Consider the following 23,239-nt stretch of genomic DNA (forward strand, 5'->3'; position numbering starts at 1 on the left):
TGTAAAAACATCTTACACATGTATCATAGATGACTAATGTTACTAGAATTGTTACTTTTATCCATGATTTCCCCAAGATATATCTCTTTACATGAACTTTCCCCTTCACATTTAGAGTGACATTAAATTTAAATATAGCCCCATTAAGCAAAAGAACCTTTTCCTGTGCCTGTCTGTGCATAATTTAGAGAGAAAGACAGAGGAACAGATTATTTCTAGTATCATATGATTCTGGTCATTACGGCTGACAGCTTCCCAGTGGAAATGTTCCAAGCTAAGCCTTATTTTCTCTTCTATATCTGATCATATTTGGTTAACATTTGGCCTGCCAGGTGCTGTATAATAGACTGTTCCTTCAGCCTATTGGAAATTCAACTCAAACTACAAATAAAATAAATATATTCTGCAACAATGTTGAGATTAACATTTAGCCTTTATTTCCAACTTACACCTCATAAGAAGACGGAACAAATACTTAACATTACCCTCTAAGACCAGCTATAGATAGTGAAAGACTCCCTAAAATTGAATAAGTGGTTGAAATTTCTGTTATTTCTATATGTTACTTCACATTGCATCCACCAGTAATCATCACGGGTCTACCTGTGGACATGAAGCTTGTCAATTTCAAATACAGCAAAAGTTTCATAATATATTATAACCATATAGCACATATGACTGGGACGGAATACATGTAATTAATTCTTTATAAACACAATTGCAGAATTAGCTACGAAATTGTTCATTTGACAGTGACTATAATCAACTGCCAATTGAGAAAATTGAAAAAGTGATGAATTGATGATTATCCATACCAAGAAAAATGGGTAAATATAAGGCACAATGCACATTATCAGCTCTAACAACCACACTGCTACTAGATTAGACAGACACACACTGTAGGTTTGCTTTATCTTGAATCGGACTGATCTAGGGGGAAAGTCACATAACAGCAACTCTTTTTTTTTGCATATTAAGCCAAATAGATGTCACAATGAGCCGATATTCACAGCGTCAACATTAAAATACATTAATCACAAACATCCTTGTGCATTGTCGGGCTGTACCTGGGATCTTGGCTGTTGCCTTGGAGCTCTCTGTCCAGTTTTCTCATTTATTTCAGTCCAAAGTGTACTTTATCTGCCAGTATTCACAGGCGTGGGGTACTTTTTTTCTTGAATGGTTCTAATAAAGTCTACCATCTTCAGGGAGAACACCTTGAGTTACCCTCCTCTTGATGCAAATTACATCTGGTGATCCCTGTGAGGTTGTTGCGTATTTACATCAACGCACCGGCGATGTCTGAAGAAAATCATAATTATATAAAACACAAAAGCAAAAATTACCTTTTTCCACTTGTGTCAGAACTCTGATGAATTTACATTCAAAGTTTTCATTCACTTATAAATATGTAAGTATTAATGTATTAAGACATAACATATGTCTACATGTAATAATATATTTAAATGTGACTTACAATGCTGACTTTAAATACATATTTTTTCATTCATATTTTTTTCATACACATTTTTTTTTCATTCATTCCTGTTACATTTTGGCATTGCATTCCTACATATAGTTAATTCAAAGGCAAAGCTTATCTGATTAGACCATAATAAGACACTTTTACATTCACTTGCAATAATTTACAGTAGTTTGCAATAATATTTTACACTTACACTAAATAATGATAGACCTACACTCTGACTTAATAGTTTACTTTCTTGTCAAAAAGTAAAATATCCACACATCTATGAGGGACATATCCCATGATTCCCTGGCAGATGAATAAATGACCATCTCTCAGATGGCTGTGGTGATTTGGGTCAGCCCAAGCTCGCCAGAGTCCTCACAGACCTGACAGGTTAAAGAGGACCCGTCCATGACTAGTCATACGGGTCTGGCCTGAGGTGTGTCTCCCTGACCTCCAGCGTGACACTTGTGGTCCCGAACAGTGCTCTTGACCCGGCTCACACCCTGACACTCCCTGTGTCCTTGACCCCTGAGGCAGCAGAAGTCCTTAAAGCACCTCTTGAAGTTCTCATCCAGGAAGGCATAGAGGATAGGGTTGAGGCTGCTGTTGGTGTACCCCAGAGCCACACAGAAGAAGTAAGCGGCCACAACGGCAGTGGTTTCGGGCACACCACTGGACAGCGCCTTGACCAAAATGAAGATGTGGATGGGTGTCCAGCAAACCACGAAGACAGCCACCACCACCAGCACCAAACGCGTGATCCGGCGAAGGTTGCGGTCCTTCTCACGTGAGCCTGACAGTAGCCGCACGCTCTTCAGCCGCAGGACCATTAGCGTGTAGCAGACAGTGATGATTATGACGGGCGCCACAAAGGCAAAGATGAAGACGCAGATTTTCATCATGGTGTCCCAGTAGATGTAGGGTTCTGGAAACTGCAGGGCGCACTCTGTTGTTCCTGTAAAGACCGTGGGTCAATAAAAATACAGCAAAAGGCTTAACAGTGTGAACATGTGCAGGTAAGGGTACCGTTATTAGTCTTGGTGCTGCCAAGGATCATGGCGGGGATCCCGGCAGCAGAGGACAGCACCCAGATGATCACATTGATCACTTTGGCTTTGAAAGGCGTGCGGAAATCCAGGGCCTTAATGGGGTGACACACAGCCACGTAGCGATCCACGCTCATCATGGTCAGCGTGAAGATGCTGGTGAACATGTTGTAGTAATCGATGGAGATGAAGACCTTGCACGCCACTTTGCCGAACGGCCATGAGCTCAGCAGGTAGTCTGTGCTCTGGAAGGGCATGGTGGTGGTGACCAAGGCGTCGGCTACAGCCAGGTTGAAGATGTAGATGTTAGTGGCTGTTTTCATTTTGGTGTAGCTGTAACAGGTGGAGATAGATGCTTGACTGTCATTGGCCGGGTTGCCATGGTGATTCTTTTGATAAACAAGCTGACAAATTAATGAACACAGAGGAAAGAAAATATAGGGAAGCAATTGATTCCGCCCACATCCAATATGTAGAATAAAATGTGCATTTCTTTTTTAGACTCTGGAGTTTGAAACCTGAGATATTATGGAAGAATCCATAAAAATACAAATAAGACTAATAAGGGGGAGGTATTTATCCATTAAAGAGGATAAAATAGCTGAAATCCATTCTACCATCATATTACAAACATTTAGAGGAATTTGTAAATACAGACACACAAAATTAGGTGATTAAAACAATAGTGTTCTTTGCTTTTTCTCTTGGTCACATTGGAAATAAATTACAGGAGATCTGCAACGTGACTGATGTGAGAAAAACAGTTGATATGTTATATTATACGTATCTGCATTGGTCAAAAGACAATATGGTGGGGTCCGCGCACATTTGACCAAAATAAAACATTTATTGAGGAATAAATATTCAATTGGAGGCGGAGAAGTCGGTTTTCCAAATTAAACATATTCACGCGCAATACATAACGCAAAAAATGCCGTATTGTGCGGACCGGTTGGAAAAGATTCATCCTGATGTGGCTGAAAACTCACCGAACGATTACATACATCACCAGACAGTTGCCCGCTAATCCCACCACAAACACCACCGAGTAGAGGGCGACGATGATGGGGATAATGGGCGACATCGGCTCGGGATCCGCGTCCCAGCTGCTGTTCAGCGTGTAATTGTAGGCGTCCGACAGGGAGAACTGCCAGTTGAAGTTCGGGAGGCACTGCTCCGGCTGTCCCGGAGGACACTTGTCCTCCTTGTAGATGCGCACCACGCCGTCCTCCATGGCGCACTGAGACTAATATCAGCTTCGTTGGATCGGTTCGAGTAGGCGATCAATCTCACTGATTGGGGGATAAAGGGAGTGAGGTTTTTCCTACAGGTGGATGGGGAAAAAAGGCGCACAAGAGTCTGTACTCAAGGACGCCAAAGCAAAACGGCACCTCACCCGTTTTCTTTAAATACAAAAAGTTCATTCAAATGCAAAAACACCGAGTTTCTCAGTGGATGACAGACTCCAATGTCCCGTCAGAAACGTGGCAAAGCAAATGATCCCTAGTTGGAGGCTGTTGCAGAGAAAAACAATCTGCTGCGTCCCTGAAGGTGCGCACTGGAAAGCCGCCCTGCTCGATCTGTGACATCAGAGGCAGAAGAGATTTTCAGCCTCAGACTGTCCGTTTACCGCGTTCTGCTCAGGATTTCTGCAGCTTTTTAGAAACATTTGCAACGACCCGACCTCACACTAGTGCGCACAGGATGCGCCTGAAAGGCTTTTATTTCCCAATTCAATGCAGCTGTGGACGCTGGAGCCTGCTGAGATGTGAGCCGGGACATTCAGCTGCAACCTGGAGATGACAGCAGCTGCACAGCAATATAGAAGATAATATGATTTGGGCATTCCATCTTTGGCATTCACGTTTTAATTCAAGGTATTATGATGAATTCCAGGTTTCTTGCTTGTTTTCATAATGCTTTTTAGCTTATACTCAGCACAATGAGCTGAAAATGGGAAAAAAAATGAAGCTCATATTAGCAGAAGCTTTTCACCCCATTTGTATTCCTCCATATTTCAACCTGCACCTAACCAAGCCCTCTCCTCCTTACCCACCAAAGCCTGTTGCTTAGAGACCCATCATGGTCGGGCATTGAGGTAACAAAGCTGTTTGAAGGTGTGTTGCTATTGTTAAGGTTCACACACAGCGTTTACATATACAGCATTTCCACCTCTGAACTCTAAGACAGTCTGGAGCCTTGGCAGTGAGGCTGTGGCGGCTAGTTACAATGTTCACCCACCAACAGCAGCAGCAGTTTTTTTGCCGGAATAATGTTCTCTCTTCTTCCCTCTGGCTGTTTTATTTGTCTTCCTGAGAGGAAATGTTCACGTAACTACATCCATTTGCTGAATGTGAGTGTAAATATTTACACACACACACACACACACACACACACACACACACACACACACACACACACACACACACACACACTCACACTAACACACACACACACACACATACATACAGGGTGCTGTCCACATATTTGAGAAAGTTGCCACAAATTCTGAACATCTGCTTTGCATCCATCCATCCATAGCTCATTTGATCCTGTCAATATGGTGGGGGGGCGGTGGAAACACTCACGGGAATTACTGTGGCGACCCCCTGCCCCCCTTAGTATTTCAGCAGCTCTTGACAACAAAATAACTCCTCCAGACTAGCTGCCAAACGTGGATTTCCATCTGCACTTCAGTTACTGTTTGATCCCACTGTAAAATCACCAATCGATATCTGAACTCCCACACTCGGCCTGGACACTTTCTGCGCTGCGCCGTTTCCTCCTGACTGGAACTGCCTGACCAGCCTTTCTAATTATATCACACCAAATGTTTGGTTACCTGCCTTAAGGCTTCGGGTGATGCGAAGGGAAAAGAGTAAATGGGAGAATATAAATGTTGTAAATTACATAACAATAATGTGAGGGACTTTAGGGCTGTTGAGCAGAGCAGGTTACCCTTTAGACATGAGCTTTTTATGATGTTATTTTCATGTATTGATAATAAATTAAACATTTTTACCCAGAAGATTCGATTCTACGAAAACAGATCTTAATAAAGAAGCCATTAGAAAAAATTATACAGTTTTAGGGTCAATTTAAAATGATGGTCCTCAACAACAAAAATATAGCACAATCTCTACTACATCTATAAACCTATCCAGCATCTATTTATTTGCGCTACATGTCATCTGTACACCTAAATCTCCAGAAAAGGTTTTTAAGTTTGAGTTTTGAATTTACTGGCATCACCAGATGATAACAATTGAAAGGATTTGACAGAAAGTCTCGGTAATAATTAGGATTACATGGTCTGTGCCACGTCATGATCGAGCAGACTTTACAAGAGGAGCTACCAGACACAAGGTTCATGCCCGTAAGTGTATCCAGTCAGGGCAGGTCTCATTAAAATATGTCACTACCTGATTGCTTCACATCTCCCGAGACAAAGGAGTGAATCAGAGATAAGCCGGGTGCTAATGAACAGGTAAAAACAAGGGTTCATTCCCTCCCAGCCACCGATAATCTCCACACCTTCGTCTCCGTCCACCTCATTAAGAATCTCACCCACTCAGAGCAGATTGTTCTGCTCCTCAGAATCTTACTGAGTCGCTTTTGCATCAGGACCCTCAGGAGTCAGATATCTTGACCTGGCCTCAGAAACCACAGCTGAAAATTATTCATCAGCTGCCGCAGAAAATGATTGGAAATGTATCTACAGAAGCCAAAGTGATGGTAAGGAACTACAGGACAGTGGTAGCTCGGTTTGTTGTGAAACGGGCTGAGAAGTGGAGGGTTCTTGGTTTGAGCCCCATTGCAGAATGGAATGTGTTCTGGTAGTAGGGGAAGGTGCCAGAACACCTTCAGAGCACTGCCTAGGTACCCTTGAACATGTTCTGAACCCACAAGTTGTCATATAGGGCCCTGTGATGAACTGGTGTTTAAATGCTGCACTTAAGGCTTATCTAGTGGAATGTAGCAAATAATGAACATACATTTTACCTCAATTCAACTTCAGTACTTTAAATTGATAAATCCAATGTTATTGATATTGACTCAATATAAATCTGTTATCACAGGACTTTAAATATTAGAATGAATATCTAAATCATCTGTCCTTGTTACGTTTCTTCTCTATTTGTCTGCACAGCAGGCGTGAAAATGTTTGAATTCTGATATGCAGTATGTGTAACTTCTGAACTTGTTACCATGCTGACTGAAGACTAAAATTGCTCTGATGGCTGAAGAGATCTATCCATCATCTATCTATCCATCATCTATCTGTCCATTCATACTTGAACTATGGTCTGAAATTATGCTTCTGTGCTGGTTCAGAAAATACCAATGTCGCCCCCCCTCCCCCATGTGTCAGGAAATCAGGGGGATAACTGGAACACTTTTAACATCACTGTCTGACATTTAACTCAGCAAAGTGTAATTCACAACTGTTTGTTTGCTTACAATGCTTGAAGCTCCATCTTGGATATAAAAGACATAAATCCCAGTTCAGAAGGCCTTAGTAATGGAATAAATCTAGTCTCCATACAGTACAATTGATTTTGCTTCACAGTACAAGGTATCCACGACAACAAAAGCCTAAAATAAGGCCATAAACACACCGGTGCTTGTCAGTTTCCTTGGAAGCAGCTTGAAATTGAGCTTCAATCCTGTCAGGATTTGAAAAAAAGAGGAATGGTTGAATTGGATCAGTTGGTAAGAGTAAAGCAGTTTGACTGTTTCAACAAGGCAGACTGTCAGAGCATGTAAAGTTGTCAAATATTAGAAAGCAGGAGACAGAATATTGTCTTTGAGAAGTGTTCATATTCCGGTAAACCTAAAGAGAGAGAGAGAGAGAGAGAGAGAGAGAGAGAGAGAGAGAGAGAGAGAGAGAGAGAGAGAGAGATAGAGAGAGAGAGAGAGGAGAGAGAGAGATAGAGAGAGAGAGAGAGAAGAGAGAGAGAGAGGAGAGAGAGAGAGAGAATACAAACACTTCTGCTCCCTCACCTTGACCACGGACAACAAATGTGAATAGCATCCTCAACGGGAAGGAAAAATCACCTGTTTCAGGGTCCAGAGTTCAGCCAGTTAGCACCGACCAGCACGCCAGGCACCATAAACAGCAGCTACAGGCGCACACAGTCAGGCTCTGTGTAGATACCTCGATTCTGTGCACGTCAAAGATTTTTACAGGACAAAAATGCACCCAATGCTTAAAATATTGAAGTCGTAGGTGGCTGTTTTTGACCACAAGTGAGCAGAGATCCAGAACTTAGCATCCAGATCTGCCGCTGACAAGTTAAGCTGCATGTCTCCCGTTTTGGACTCCACGACAATCGGGCCCGCACGATTTCCACTGAGTTTAAAAATACAGATTTGTTTGTCCCCTGCGGAACCTTAAATTACCCAGGAGCGCGCTGCTGTCAGCCCGTTTGACGATGTAGCAGATGCTCCTTAGACAAGAGCTCCTATTTATATTATTCCCATTTTGAGCCTGTTGAGGTTTTGTAGATATTTTATAGTGGGAAAAGAATTCTGCACTAAAAAAAAGGTTTGCTCTGTTCATGGTCGGCTGAGAAAAGGTCAAAAGTCTGATTTTTAATATACATTTTGAGGAGGGATCAAACAACTCGTGCGCAGAGGTCTATGTTTTCTCTATGACTGCTGGGGCTCGTCGCTGTTCCATCAAGGGCGAGTACGTGGGTTGGGTGACCCTTAGATCCATCCCGCTCTACGGAGATCACGGGGCGTTGTGTCTACCTGTGTTCCTTGCCACCTGCTGCCATCTCGCTATTAATTCCACCAAGAGAAAGGCTAAAACAGTTTCAACTGAAGGGTCCCTTGAAGATAACTTGAGCAAAACAACACAAGCACAGCTCATATACACATCTTTATTGAGATCAATTGTTTCACAGGTAAGACTTAAATAACATCAGGTGAGGTTTTTTTAATATATCATCACAGGCTTATCGGACACGACTGAACTGGGCGGGCACGACACGAAAGCCAAATCAAGTAACAGTAAGGAGGCAGCGGGAGGAAACTGCTCCACTTGATTTTCAAGTTATCACACACGAAAAAGTACAGCCAGATATTAAAATGAGAAAGACCAGAGTGTGCGACGCATGCATGCGCTCATCCACACGGACACTCAAACGAACGATGCGCTGGGAATGGTTCAGCTGCGAGCTGCCACAGCTGGAGCTTGCTGCTGATCGGTGGACTGAAGCTGGCGTCCCAGGTACTCCCTGTGGAAAAGTAAAATAAAATCACACTTAAACAGCAGGACATGCATCAGACATATCAGACATTTGTCTTTATTTATGATGACCAGGACGGAGCGGCCTTTTTGAACTGCAGTGTGACTTGCATCAGAATTCAATGTGAAGTCACTCTTGGTCGACAAGTGTCGGGAGACCCTCCACAACAAACATGGAGGACCGCAGGGAGTGAGAAGAATAATGAGGTTTTAGATCGTACATAAGAGTATAAACCAAGAAATAAGGGCAAAGGAAGTGCTTCCAGAGCTCAAAGAATGGACTGTATTGATTCTATTGTACTCAAGCTTCCCACACTGTGGGGAGTGATTCACAAAGGTAGGGGCCACATCAATGAACCACAAATAAGGATATTCTTACTTTCTATGTTGGCCTCAGTAAACACTAGTTTTCGCCATTTTTTGTTCCTGAGCAACGCCGATTGATCTCTTATTTTAGTAGCAAAACTTGAGCTAAAACAGGACCACCAAATAGTGCATGTACCACTTTTTTTTTAAATAGAGTTGAATACATATGCAGCCTCTGGTGATATTAACAAGATGTATATATTAAATGGTAATTTCTGCTGCTGGAGGGACTATAAGCACAGTTACTTGGGGTTATAAGATAAGCCAACTCTGGCATTTCCAGTCATATATGTCTTTTTTATTGTTGTGGTCATCAGGATGAAATTTACAAAAAGTGAGTGGAATTTTGTTGAAGACCTGAGGGACACAACCGTGTTCAGCTGTCTACCCATTCTCTCACTGATATTTAACTGAGTTTTTCCATTTCATTCACCTATTTTTGATCCATTTGAACTAATAAATGTCCAACATTTATGGATACCTCACAATAGTGATGGGTTATGAAAGTTTACGAACCTAGTTATGTCTTTGCAGAGGTCGTCGCCAATGTTCCGTCCATATGGCGCTTCATGCCACAGATAAATGCTGCCTGTGGTCAATCATTGCAGTAATGCCTGAGGTGTCAAATTACTCATTTCTTTTTTTTCTCACCTGCCTTGGGCTGACAATGCCACACTTTACACTCTGTGATTCGTGTCACTGCACATTTGCAGAAAATATGTCTCCTCGTATGTCAATTCAGCCAAAAAAACTGAGGCCACTACACAGAGTGATGTGATTTAGACGACACAATAATAAAATAGTTTCAATCATTGCTGCTTTAGCTGAAGCACCACAAGGATATGTGGCATGCATTCATCTGTACTGTTGTCATGACAGCGGGACAATGATGAGAACCTCTCAAAGAAACACCGCAGCAACACTCTCAGGGTAACGGTGGGTGTGGTGAGCTGTGTTGAAAATGTCTTTAATTTGTGGGTAAGTGCAAGGCAGTCAGGCCATTTAATGGGAGAGAATGTTTGCAACAGTAATAATTCAGTGGCATGAAAGTGCACCTTGAGACAGAATGTTGGAGCACAACCTGTGCAAAGATGCACTTGATAAGAAAAGAGAAAGAAATTCAACAAACAACAGTCCCACACTTTGATTCCGATCTTAAAGTCCACACCTACATTCATCTCTGACCACATGGAATAAAATAACCTTCTTATACCCATCTTATGCCAACAGATTTGATGATAAATGCTGGTTTTCTCACTCCTAACATGAAGAAAAGGTAAAAAGGGTCATACCAGTTGTGCACCATAAGCTTCTGCACACACAACAGAGCGTTGTAGCGGACGAGTTGGTCCTCGTGGTGCATGTGATTCATCACCAGCTGTTTTCCACCCAGCTGCTCTATAACCCTGAAATAGACAGAATGATGATAAAAAATCCTCATGTCCAAATAACACAGACACCATTTACGTGTTTAGGTAAATTGTAAAGCCCTTCTATCGCCTTTTTGATGCAACATGATAGACTGAAAAGAAAAAAAACTGAATAATACATGTAGTAAAATATATAATGTGAAAGAGATGAGTGCAAACAAGCTGGTGGATAAAAATGGTACTAAATCTTCTCTAAAACAGTCATTTTCTGGATTGTTCGTAATTAGATAAATACAGACATCAATAACAATGTTATGATTTATTATAAATATGAAGATCTGGTGAGCAGTTAATTAGAAAGAAAGCAGCAATTTCCTCCTAAAATACTCTTAGAGGTGATGACTAACTCCCAATTTCCACATAAAGCCTCTGCGCTACACAGCGCTGCGCATGGAGTAGTAGATAGACACTCTCATTCTAGTAAATAGCTGAATTTTCAAGTCTCTGGTGCGTCCCAGAAGCTGTGTAGAACATAGGCTCCAGATCTTTTTATTTTTTAGGGACTATATTTCAATGACGTGTCAATCAATGTCGCTCAGATCGCACCAAACCGGAAACACACTCAATATCATAATTTTACAATACGATGCAGTACAGGATAACGACTACAGACTTATTTTAAAAATCACATGACGTTTTGTTACATAAGTTGAGAAACCAAGATTTGAGGAAAGATGGACTGAAGCTTACAGATGATTCTGAGTACAATGATCGAGTCATAAGTGATGTCACTTAAAACAGAGTAGACTAAATTTCTGCACTAACTATTAGATCAAATTGTAAAAAATACTGAAAAAAGGTGTTTTTCCTTCCCCCTCAAAAAAATGAGATTACCTTTTACCGCGTGGGTAATGTCGCACATACTCTCCGATGTCGTGAGCTGCCACAGCTATGACCTGAGGATCGTCGGACACCTCCAACAGCCTTGTCAAGATCCTGTGGAGAAAAAAACCAAGGGAAAAGTTCACCCAACTTTGAAACTCTCTCCTCTCTCATGTTATTGGACACTGAAAAAAAAAAAAAAATCAGGCCAACTCAGCATTCCATTTGGACAGGGAGGAGGAGAGAGCTGAAGAGTCAGAGGACAGTAATTTAAGTGATGCTGGAGCTGATTGCAGAGATAGAATGTTGATGGAATGATCAGACCAGGATTTCTGCTGAATGTCAGACGGAACAAACAAGTGTATGTGAACTGAATATAAAAAGAAGAGATTACAAGAGAGAAACTGTCAGTGTCCACTGATTGGGCCCATACTCAATGCAAACAGGAGAGTCTTTGCAATCAAACGCATTGTTGGTGACAAAAGAATGTGAAGCACTCCGTACCTATATATGAAAATCAGTGCCACATTCAGAAAGCACGTAAATCACATTTGTCTTTTTATTCATTCTAAACAGAGCCCCGGTGCACCTCTCAGTAATGGAGATTGGTTATAGCCTTTAATATTCCATCAACAGCGTGGGACTACAGTGGTTACTAGAAGGCAATGAGGGGAAAAAAAGATGACTGAAGATGTCAGGTGGAACCTTACTTGAGAAGCTCATAATTCTTCTCATTCAGGCGAACGGCGTTCTCACGCCAGAACTTCTCTGACTTGTGCACGGGACTCCATTCCAGGCGGCCAGACTTGAGTTCAGAACTGTACTCGTCGAATGAGCTGAATTCAGAAAGAAAGCACAAGGCGTGGTCAAGGAAATCCAACGGACGCGGCGGTTGTATACATCGCAACTGCCTGAATCAGGAAATATGTCGCAACAGAACCACAGTGCCTCTACAAGGGTCATAATTCATTTAATTTGCATGTCATGTATTTGTCAAGTCAATCAAACTGATGCTTCCTCGGAGTACCTGAGATCCTGCACGCTCTCTCCCAGCCTCTCCAGCAGGAACTTGATGTCCTCTGTGATGTCCTCATCATCATACTTCTGCTGTTCAAGGTTCTCCAGCTGTTTCAGCACCTTGCACTGAATCATGGCCAAAGCGTACTCCTGCCGGGTCTCCCTCTCTGCTGCCTTTTCCAGGAGATTCTGGGACAGATGACAAGAAGAGAAGAAGAGAAAATAAATTTGTACGTAAGCAACTGAATTATAAGCAGAGACATTTTGTGCATTTATGCTTGTGTCAAATGAGAAAGATAATTAAAGCTAAATTAATACTAAAAGGCATGTTTAAGTAGTAACTATAATGATGCACTCAGGACTCCAGATGGTCAGAACAATTTTAGGCACCCTGCACCATCCGTGTGGTGCACACAATCGTTTGCATAATTAGGACATTTGGGAGGGGGGAAGCATATGTGTATTTCATCATGCGAAACAAACAAATTTTAACTCGTGCAATGTGAAATCTCCTCAAAAACTAGCAGAAATAATTTTTGGTGAGAAATAAGCAGTTCTCCTCATGTCAGACACCAGCCAAATTAGGCTGGACAGAAACCCACACATAGGAAAAATGTTCCTGGTCTCTGCTTGCTGCACACAATGACTTTTAATTAACTGTAATCAGCATTATTAAACTTCTCCCACACTGGACAAAGTAATATATTTATTTGATACTTAATAACATTAACAACAACAACAATAATAATAATAATAGCTAGTGTTAATATTATTGTTATTATTATTGCTGTTAGTAATAATTTTAATATGCTGGATCCAGACTGGTGAGTGTTAAAGTCATTATTTATACTATAACATATACATCGAGATTTCTGTGTCAATCTATCAGATTCACACGGTTTCTCTTTGGTTCCCAGCACAAAGTAGTAAATGCAGCCTCTTCCATTACATCAATTTGGCTGGATGGTGACTTCATTAGTGGGCAAACATGAAACAACAGAGCTAGTCATGAGCACAGCACTTAGAACAGCATTAAATATTCAGCAGATGTTTTGAGCAATTACAGAAGGGAGATGAAAGGCTACTGCGAGATCATTTTAATGTAACAAGAGAGACTGGCTGTTAAAAGAGGTGCTTCAATTTGTCAAACTTTGTTATTTTTGTTTGTTGGTGTGGTAAAAGATATACTCCAGTGTCTGATACACATATCATATCAGTATTTATATTTACATATATACATTTACAGGTCCATTGGTGCCAAGTAATGATTGCATAAAGTTAAGAGATGTAGAAAGTAACAAGAAATGATTCACGTACCCTGTAGGCAGCCAGGATGATTCGGGTGACCTTCTCTTTGACAGATTCCTGGAGGATGTCAGACAGCGCCGGTACCACGTTGTAGCGTCTCAACTGCTCACAGAGTTGAGGACTGAAGGCTAATAACCAAACACAGAAGATCATCTGGTACTGGAGCTGGAAGCCACACTTGTTGCTCAGCACTGCTGTGATGCTACAATGGAGAAGAGGAGGAAAAAGGAATAAGGGAATGAAAACAGGCCATTAACAAATAACACATTAATATGAAAAAGGGATAATTTGCAAGCTTTTTCACCAACAGAAATGTTCACAGTCATACATCCACATCCATAAATTGTAGATATGGAGTGAGAGATAACGAAAGACGCTAATGACCATAACTAGACGTTCATACATTTACAGAAATGGATGTAAAATATTTTCGTGATTTTTCCCTCCTATTTCACTACATAGCTGATTAGAAATGGTTTATCATTTTTAGATTATCTATTTTACTCATGCTTGTAAATTATTTTAATAGTATTACAAGTAGAGTATTATAAGTTAATGACAAAGTGACAAGTTAAGCTCTTCAATTTTAGTGAGTTTAATATGAAGCTTAAAAAGACAGTCAAAGGGTTTATGTGTCTGTTCTATAGATCCACAATAGTCGGTGCTAAGGTAAGATCATTTTGTAAGATAATTCAGTGCTGGAATTGGGGATGTGGGAGAACTGAACTTCAGCACCGTAGTTCCGGGGCGACCTTACCCTCAGACTAAAAAACAACTTCTAAGAATAGAGCCTGTCACCCTTTTATAAGGATTTTTTTATGCTGCCACAATACTCTTATTAAGTGATATCAATAACCATAAGACAATAACTATCTCCTTAAAATAGATTTTGTACCAAATATGAAATAGCTGAAACTGCTTTGCAGCTGGCCTTTCACATGAAAGGTCAGTCTAGGTCTAGGCCAGACTTCATTTGATCTGAACTGTGAAAACAAGCAATCATTACTCACCAATTGACTCCATCTGCCTCCACCCAGGCAAACCTGTACTCATTGACCTTCAGCATGAGTTGAAGGCATCCCGCCACGCACTGGACATACTGAGAACTCTGTGAAGGACAGAGGAAGAGTTTCACTGAAACACAGCAGTGAGTCTGAGCTTTGCAATAAAAAAAAAACATTGTTAGAGAGTCGAGTACAATGGGTAGCATCTGAAACACAAAGCAGATCCAACACACGAAAACAGGCCAGTCCAAAACTTGCACGACCGTCACTTATCAAAACCCGAGGCTCTCCACATGCAGGCCAAGAATATTACACACCAACACATGCTGGATCACAGAGCAGCAGCACGCTCCCATCACACCTGAGCAGAAATTTGAGATTAGAGCGTGAAGGAGGCTGAGAGGAGGAAACAATCTGTTAATTTGAGGGAGGCTGAAGAGAAGCAGGAGTCCCAGCAAAACACAACAGGCAGCGGTGAGAGAAGAGTGGAGGAAAGAAGGTTACCTGGAGAGATGACGTTTAATTATTAGATAGAGAGATTTTTTAGCACACTTCTTCGAAAATCACATTAAGTCGGGTAAATTAAAATGGCAAGATGCTGCCACTGTGCAAATTATTTTCCAATTTCACTTCGTACAGGAACAGCTGGGCTTTGTCATGCCTTTCTAGCATTAAAGGGATGTGGCTCACTGCATGCAATTTCCACATGTATAGTTTTAAAAACACCATGCTGTTTAAACAGGGAATGGCCCGAGGTTGTTCTTTAGCCGAGGCAGCTCTACATATCTGCCATTTTCAATTCCGATTTAAAGAAACATGTGCACGTAAAGAATGGTAAGAAGGGGAAAGAGAAGACGTGAAATTTTAGAGACAGCTGACAGACACCAGTCAGCACAGGCCCTGGCTCTTTGGCGTCCAGGGCGACTGAGGACTCATACTCACTTCACTGGGGGAAACAGTTCCTGCTCCTGAGCATGTTTCTGGACCTGTACCGTGTAGGTTCTAATGAGACATAAACAACAGCAAAAAAAGGAGCACACTCATTCACTTAAGTTATAAAGGCACAGAATATGCTGTAATCCCAATTCAGCGATAGTGGATGAGCACTTGTTTGTTGAGTGGCTGCTGGGGGGGAACAATTAGAACTGAAGGCAAATTCAGTTGGATACTGAATATCACCTACCAAAAACAGACTAACTAACCTGACAGCTGAGTTGGCTTTTAATCCAGTTGAAGTAGTAGTTCAGATCACTTCCCTCCATCAGGTCACGACCCCAAGCTGCAAGCTTAGCAATGATCCTTGCTGCCTAATAGAGAAAGAAAGGAAGAGGGGGTTTCCATTGTGAAAAAGGCAATGAAAAAGTTGTGACCGCAGCAAAAGCCAAGCTTAAAACTGAATTTCTATCCTGGGGAGAAGGAAATATGAGAACAAATGTGGATACAGCGAGACAGCAACAAAAGCTGTCAATATATTGATGAAAACCTCATCTACAAGCATGGTGAAAGGGCTGATGTGTCAGCCTGCATGAGTCCCGGATGAGAGGCAGGCAACAAATTGCTGCCATTGAATTTCCTCCTTTTCAGAACAAGATGCCCCCCCCCTTCTGTATTCATCTACACAGGTAATGCCACCTTCAGAGCTGCATACTGACCTCAGACCCCACTGACCCACTCAACTTGACTCAATTTACTTAATATAATGTATTTCTGCATGTATTCTCTATGATCTATGCCTATTCTCTCCTCTACCTCACCTCACCTCTCCTACCTATTCTATCCTCTACCTGTCCTCCCCCTTCTCCTCTCTCTCTACCAAGCCGGCCATCAGCAGGAGGGTCCCCCTACATGAGCCTGGTCCTGCTCAAGGTTTCTTCCTGCTAAAGGGGAGTATTTTACCTTGCCACTGTTGCTTGTTTGGGGTTAGGCCCTGTGATTCTGGAAAGCGCCTTGAAACAATTTTGATTGTAAAAGACGCTATATAAATAAATATTCATTGATTGATTGATTGAAATAAGGCACGTTTAATCAGATATTGGACAGCGTATTAACAGGTCTTTTCACAGGCGTTTTGGGTCACACCGTTCCTCCCAGCGCGTATTTTCCAATCAAACCCCATGTGTCGCATCACGGCACCTGGTTTGTTTATCTTGTTGTCATTTCAAAGGGACGAGATATCATTACATTAATTGCCTGTTGTTTTGCTGGGGGCGGCTTTGTGAGGAATTATTGATGCCTTTCTAGAATTAGAAACAGAGTGGCATCTTTCAAAAATTCATGCTTCATGACGAACATCTCTGCTCGTCACACTAACAGGATTGATAAAGCTAGAACTAAAATATCGCACTGCACTCAAGTTCTGCACTAGGTGATGTTTTTTACCGCAGCACATGGTGAACATTCTGCTTCTATAACAATTAGCTTTGAACTCACCATATGGACGGTAAAAAGATCCTGCCGGTTCAGCATGGGGAGGAAATAAGACCAGGCGGTATTCTTCGTCTTTTTGGCGTAGTCAAAAAAGATGTTCACGCGTTGATGATTTTCCTGGATCACAGTATCCACACAGCACAGTAGGAGAACAATTTGATCACAGAATTATCCTACTTTAGGTGAAAATAAATCCAACTTTGGAAAACTGATTACTTGAGTTTGGCTTTCCTAACAACATAATAGAAGTCTGGTTGCCAGTTGAAGCTACTATGGCCAGGATGAACATTTAGCATCAATCACACTATGCACACAGCAAACATTTACTGTATATGTTGTTTTAGCATTATAGCATTCTTTAAGCAAGTCGCCAACTGATCAATAATAAAACATGTGCTCATGTTGATATGCTTTATATTCCAATGAATTATCACACAATGACTGGTGATTTATTAAACAACCAATCAAAATTATGATTGGAACAGAATCTTAAATATGTCTTTATATTTGTATTAAAGTCCTCTGAACATGTACATATATTTTTTATTTCATACTGAAGATTTATATCAGGATATTAATATATAATGAAGTGATTAAAAGACCAATTTTTAATTTTATCCAAGACCAAAACCAATAAACATCACTTCATCACATCATACTCTAAAATTTTAAGGTCAGGTCGAGGTCCTTTACCATTGTTTGAATCATTTTGTAATGATAAAAAGTGAATGTTAATGTAAATATGTGCATTTGGCAGAACACACTGGATCTCTCTGTACCTGCAGAGTGTCATCAATCAGAGTCAGGATGTACTGGACTGTCTGCTCCTTGGAGATGTGAGCCATCAGGTTCAGAAAGGTCTTTGCACACTGAAAAACACAAAACAGAAATGTCAATGCAGCACAACAATAAAGAAGGAATATTACAAATGCTGTCCTTGCTCTCATTTGGCAGGAGTAAGAGCTGCATCACTGGCACGAACAGCCAGCCGACGAAGGGAAAAAGAACGGTTGAGACTGGTTACCTGGTGTGCTTCGTTGGTCAGAATAATCTGCTTCTCCTCGGAGTTGGCCACCTCAAATTTCTTGATGAATTCGCAGTCTTCTACAGAGATCATCTGACTCCTGCATGAGAATTCATGGAGAACGCTGTCAGATTTTCACACGGCTGCAACCGTACAGCACCTTAATGTACGAATGCTGGTAATTTGAGGATACACATCAGGTGAGCCATGTTAGCTGCCTGCTGTTAATAAAATGAAATAAAAAATGATGGAAAAAAATGTGTTTCTGCCAACAATGTTAAAATCATTATATTCCTTTGGCACTATATTATATCAGTTTTTCTAAAAAGTGTGGCAAATATAAATGTGACGCATGTTCTCAATATATTTTTGAAAGAGGCACAATAAAAGATAAATCAGAGGCTACCTGAATAACTACAATGAATTGATGTGTGGGAAGAAGAGGTAGTGAGGTGTGCATCAAGTAATGAAAGATCAAATAGAAATGAATATTCTTTTGAAATGCCAGTACTGCATGCTTTATTTGCTTTACTGAAGTGTCGAAAAGGAAGTACCACTCAAGATGCTGAATCATAGCACGATAAATTGAGCCTGGCTGGCTTATTACACAGAAACTAGTGATATATCATTACCTAAACCAAAAAAAATAAAAATTCTGAATTTGTGACAGGTATTGAAACCTCTCAGATTCGTTTCCAGAGTCAGGAAATTATTCTGTGTGTAATAAAATTGCTCGTTGAGTACTTACTGCAGATAGGACTGCCAGTTGACCATATTGGCCCGCACCTCTGCTGCCTTTGCAGCAATGATGTTGGTGGGGACTGCAGCGTCCACAGCCCCGCGGATATCCATTATGGATTACACCCTCTGCAATATATACAGGTGAAACAAACCCAGACCCACCTGGATACAGACACAAAAATTAAAAATTAGAATTGAAATGAGCAACATATTATAAGTATTGTAAAATTCACTCTGGGTGATTGTATACTGTATATTAATTATAAGCATGCCCAAGATTATAAGCATCGATTCACCATGTAGGCTGAAATCATGTGATTGCACATCCCGTCTGAGGGAATATAGTTAATCATTTACGTTTACAGTGCTGGGACCTGAAGATTTTTTTTTAGCGACATTGAAATGGGAAGGTATAGTAAATAACTGTTAAAGCGGTGCATAATCAACAGAGACCTGTATCGTCCATTATCTTATCGAGAAGTTTAGCTTTGATAAATGTCGACCAGGACGAAGCTAGCAGCAGGTCATGCTACATTATGCAGCTCAATGTCACGATGATCAAATATTGGGTCTTATGCGACATGGGAAAGGTTTACCAGTACGGCATTTGTTTTAGTAAACTGAATCTGAATTTAGATGTTACTAAAAGAGTGAATTTACACAGCTGAACACACAGCACGGAGTAGCTAGCAGCAACTAGCTAAATTAAATGGGGATGCTAACCTAAGCTAGCAGTGCAAACAAATATTTGTATCCGTTCTCTCGTAGTTTCAGAGTGACAACAACTACATAGTTGGTAATGGGCGAAAACGAAACTAACCATGGCACAAACACCATTTTACAAACAAATACTTAGTGAATCTCCTTTAAAATACTCACTCGGCTGCTTCCCTGCGCAAAATAACAGCTGAGACTACAACACGTCGTCACGTCGCATCATATGACACAAAGTCACATGAATCCTTCCCTCACCCAAGCAGAAGTGGCATGTTTTACTCTTTATTTGTTCCAATATACTAAATACATGAGGGATTTGCGAGCTCTACATGTTATAATAATAGTGGCAAGATATCTAACTGAAAACACAGTCTTCTTATTGACACGATTGTTTGCGTTTATGGTTTTAAGGTGATAAATCATCATTTATACAAACATGAGACACTTGTGCTACAGACAGAAAAACATGTTCATTCATCAAGAAATTACGTAAGAATCAGTTCAAGAGGAAATATGCAATGCATGGCCAGAATTAATGGAACTTTCCAAGTTGTTTTGTTGTTTATCACAATGATAAACACTGATGTGATAAAGACAGCTGGCATCAACAAGTTTGTTAGAGTAAGGTGTGTCAACATATAGAGCATCTGAAGGTTCATATTGATTTTTTTTATTAGTTAACAAATGGAATTGATAAAAAAAAAAATTAAATGTAATATCATTGCCTCTGCTCTTTCTGACAGATGCATTACAAAACACTGACCAGGTCTGATCAGTTACAGCCAAGCGTATTGTTTCATTACAATGTCAGGATCTTAGAAAAGGGATGTCTCATTCCTGAGAGCTTTAGCCTGACTGATTATCCTTGAGAGTTAGACAAGAAGCACTGAGCAACAGCAGACTGGCACTATAGTCTCCAGTGAGGTGAGTGTGGATCGACGCAATACTGAATAGTGATTTTGCTTGTGCATTGCACATGTAAGTGATTTATTCGCTGTACCTCATGAGAAATGAAGGTGAACACATAATACTGCCACTAGTCTTCCTTCTGGTACATGAGACACTAAGACCTCCTGCTTAATCTGGCCTAAGCTGGTGAGAAGCAGTAAAGCAGAGAGGAATCGGTGGGAACAGCCTCCTAATCTCCTTCTGCCTTCTCCTTTGTAAACACTCCTGTCATCTTCTGGGATTTCCTGCCATCAATTCCACCATGCTCCTCAAAAGAGCCTCACCCAGAAAGTACAGCGTGGATTCCTGTAAAGGTTCTAGAAGAAACGAGGAGCCTGACATGGAGAGAGAGGCCCCAGGTTCTGAGCATGCCATGTGCTAGAGGGCTGAAGGAGTGGGAGATCAGGCCCACGTCTGCCCAGCGGAGAACCAGACACACCAAGGACCTGATGTTAGGGCGTGTACGGGGACTGGCCCGAGCTTGCCGGTGCGGTGCATCATACAGAGTGAACTACAATGATTCAGGCGAGGATGAACAGGAAATGGTGTGCCTTGAGGTACGACTATCTTACACCCCCCCACCCACAATTAAACCATTATTTACTGTTCTGTCATCATTTATAACATTTATACACATATCCCTTTTTTAAAAAAAACAAACAAACAAACGTATTTTATCACAAGAAACAACCTTTTGTTTTGTTGTTCCTGAACATCCACTGCTTTTCATGCTTCTTGCCAAGGACCTATTTACAGGAGCATTTCCTGTCTGTAGAAGATATAAGAAGATTAAAGAAAACAGCGTGCCTCTAAATAGTGATGCCATTCACAATTCTAAACAATGTTGGCATCAGTCACCCAGACAGCCAACTTGAAAATAATCTAGAAAAAAACTTGAAAAAAAAAATCTAGAAAACCGCAACTGAGTTAGCGTCTACAAACAGGAAGTTTCGTCCTGGGCACAGGGGACATTATTAACAGCTGTGCTGGTAACATTCTGTCCTACGTACCACATCCCTGACTGAAGGAGAAGCGGAGGCCACCTGTCAGACTCTTCATCAGGCTCTTCCTCCTCACAGCAGCGTAGGCGTCTGATATCCTCAGCAGCATCTGCACTGTGTTGAGGAAAACCTGTCTCTTTTTTCCTTTGCATAGTTGGTATCAGGGAGGTGAGGGGTCTTTTTGTGGATGCTGCCACTTCCTGTTGGCTGTTCACACACACACACACACACACACACACACACACACACACATACGCTAATGCTATTGCGTTACAAGTTTGTTATATGATGCTTTGCGTTGTTCCTTGCGTTTATTACAATCAGTCCCCGCCATGCGAAGGCACAAGAGACCATGAATATTATTTAGGGTAATTTTAAATGTGAAAACAGTTTTAAAAACAGCAGGACGAGAACAAAAGTGTTTAAATGGACCTTTATCACATAAAGTTGATACATGATGATGTTGTTTCTGCTCCTTCTCTTCTGGTTAAACCATCCTCAACTTTCAAATATTAACAGATACCACAATTATTATTATTTTTTTGAGATGTTAAGCTGTTAACCTACTTCCTCTGTGGTGCCTTTCTGCTCCACTGATTGAATATGTAATGAATTCCATCTTCCTCACAGCGTCGTAGCCCTCTCAATCCCCTTAATTACACACTGAATCGACCTCATTCAACTTGGTGTCCTGCTCTGGTGTCTCTGCCTGACTTTGTGCGCTGAGCCTCCTTTTACACCTGACATTGGGGCTCTGGGGGGGGAGCCATGTGCCTTTTCATCACATCACTTCAGCATAAGGTATAGTTCTATAGTTCATATAGTGTGTGTGTGTGTGTGTGTGTGTGTGTGTGTGTGTGTGTGTGTGTGTGTGTGTGTGTGTGTGTGTGTCAATCGCACCGGGCTATTTGTGGGTTGATGTTGCATAATGTAGACACAGGGAAAGGTGTTAAATGAAGTGTTGTGCAGAAAGTCACATGTTTGTATCTCAGGATGGGAGTAGATGTGTGGATGCTCAGATCATGCTTTAGTTCACCACGGATAAAAGTCATTCATATGGACAGAAATAAATCTAGGGCCCATCATTTTTAGAGGGAACTTAGGACAATCAACTCCGGCTTTCTACACATATTCAGCGTCTGCCCTTTCAAAAATGCAATATTGAACAAGATAAAGAACATAAGGCCATGCAGAGCGCCATCTGGTGTTTGCACAATATTATGACATAACCCGCGCTAAAAACCTCACCTAAACTGATTAAACTTGGGCTGCATTGAAGGATATTTGACCAATTTGGGTAATTGCTACATTTTATATTCTCTATGAATAAGATCTTGCTATTAGAATAGCTTTTGCCGTGCGATAGTTTCACATGGCTTCGTGGCCTTTTCCGAATTGAATTTCATTTAATTTTTAATCCCTTTTAAGAAAGAGCATTTCATTGTAACCTCAACGCACTGCTGCGCTGTCACCAACTCAATATGAGAGAATACAGGCTGATTGAGGAACATTTTGGCGTTGAGCAAACGTGTATAGGAAGGAGAAAGGAGCTGTAATTAGGGCAGAAACGCAGGTCAGACTTTTTACATCAAACCAAAGAGGCTGCCAGAGTCACATCATCCCTCAGCACGGTAACTGCTCAGTCACAGACCGCAACT

The 23,239-nt window shown here is 41.2% G+C and overlaps 2 protein-coding genes across 5 annotated transcripts; both read right to left on the minus strand.

The window, feature by feature from the left end:
• Positions 1 to 414: 414 nt before the first annotated feature.
• On the minus strand, positions 415 to 4,522 carry oprk1 (opioid receptor, kappa 1). 2 transcript variants are annotated; one of them, XM_057057384.1, is made up of 3 exons: positions 3,525 to 4,522; positions 2,501 to 2,853; positions 415 to 2,429 (listed from the first exon to the last, which is right to left on the minus strand). In XM_057057384.1, exons 1-3 carry the CDS (start codon positions 3,752 to 3,754, stop codon positions 1,891 to 1,893), a joined length of 1,122 nt encoding a protein of 373 aa, XP_056913364.1. In that variant the 5' UTR covers positions 3,755 to 4,522; the 3' UTR covers positions 415 to 1,890. The 2 variants fall into 2 exon arrangements, with proteins under 2 accessions (XP_056913364.1, XP_056913363.1); XM_057057383.1 differs by having other exon boundaries at positions 3,510 to 4,361.
• Positions 4,523 to 8,394: 3,872 nt separating this feature from the next.
• On the minus strand, positions 8,395 to 19,945 carry atp6v1h (ATPase H+ transporting V1 subunit H). 3 transcript variants are annotated; one of them, XM_057056809.1, is made up of 14 exons: positions 19,795 to 19,945; positions 18,923 to 19,077; positions 18,175 to 18,274; positions 17,930 to 18,019; positions 17,154 to 17,267; positions 15,926 to 16,030; positions 15,666 to 15,725; positions 14,730 to 14,827; positions 13,729 to 13,921; positions 12,422 to 12,600; positions 12,105 to 12,230; positions 11,407 to 11,508; positions 10,435 to 10,548; positions 8,395 to 8,765 (listed from the first exon to the last, which is right to left on the minus strand). In XM_057056809.1, exons 2-14 carry the CDS (start codon positions 19,024 to 19,026, stop codon positions 8,696 to 8,698), a joined length of 1,455 nt encoding a protein of 484 aa, XP_056912789.1. In that variant the 5' UTR covers positions 19,027 to 19,077; positions 19,795 to 19,945; the 3' UTR covers positions 8,395 to 8,695. The 3 variants fall into 3 exon arrangements, with proteins under 3 accessions (XP_056912789.1, XP_056912790.1, XP_056912791.1); XM_057056810.1 differs by having other exon boundaries at positions 19,736 to 19,818; XM_057056811.1 differs by lacking the exon at positions 15,666 to 15,725.
• Between the last annotated feature and the right edge of the window lie 3,294 nt (positions 19,946 to 23,239).

Source organism: Takifugu flavidus, chromosome 15 (genome assembly GCF_003711565.1).
Source record: "Takifugu flavidus isolate HTHZ2018 chromosome 15, ASM371156v2, whole genome shotgun sequence".
NCBI lineage: Eukaryota > Metazoa > Chordata > Actinopteri > Tetraodontiformes > Tetraodontidae > Takifugu > Takifugu flavidus.

What these genes read in the sequence shown, in the direction of transcription:
- oprk1 (XM_057057383.1), bottom strand. Translation starts at nt 3,754, where the DNA reads ATGGAGGACGGCGTGGTGCGCATCTACAAGGAGGACAAGTGTCCTCCG. An exon ending in GTGATGTATGTAATCGTTCG is followed by an intron (nt 2,854 to 3,509) that starts GTGAGTTTTCAG and finishes CACCTGTTACAG; the next exon opens with CTACACCAAAATGAAAACAG. An exon ending in CAGCACCAAGACTAATAACG is followed by an intron (nt 2,430 to 2,500) that starts GTACCCTTACCT and finishes CGGTCTTTACAG; the next exon opens with GAACAACAGAGTGCGCCCTG.
- atp6v1h (XM_057056809.1), bottom strand. Translation starts at nt 19,026, where the DNA reads ATGGATATCCGCGGGGCTGTGGACGCTGCAGTCCCCACCAACATCATT. An exon ending in AACTGGCAGTCCTATCTGCA is followed by an intron (nt 18,275 to 18,922) that starts GTAAGTACTCAA and finishes ATTCTCATGCAG; the next exon opens with GAGTCAGATGATCTCTGTAG. An exon ending in TGATTGATGACACTCTGCAG is followed by an intron (nt 17,268 to 17,929) that starts GTACAGAGAGAT and finishes ACTGTGATCCAG; the next exon opens with GAAAATCATCAACGCGTGAA.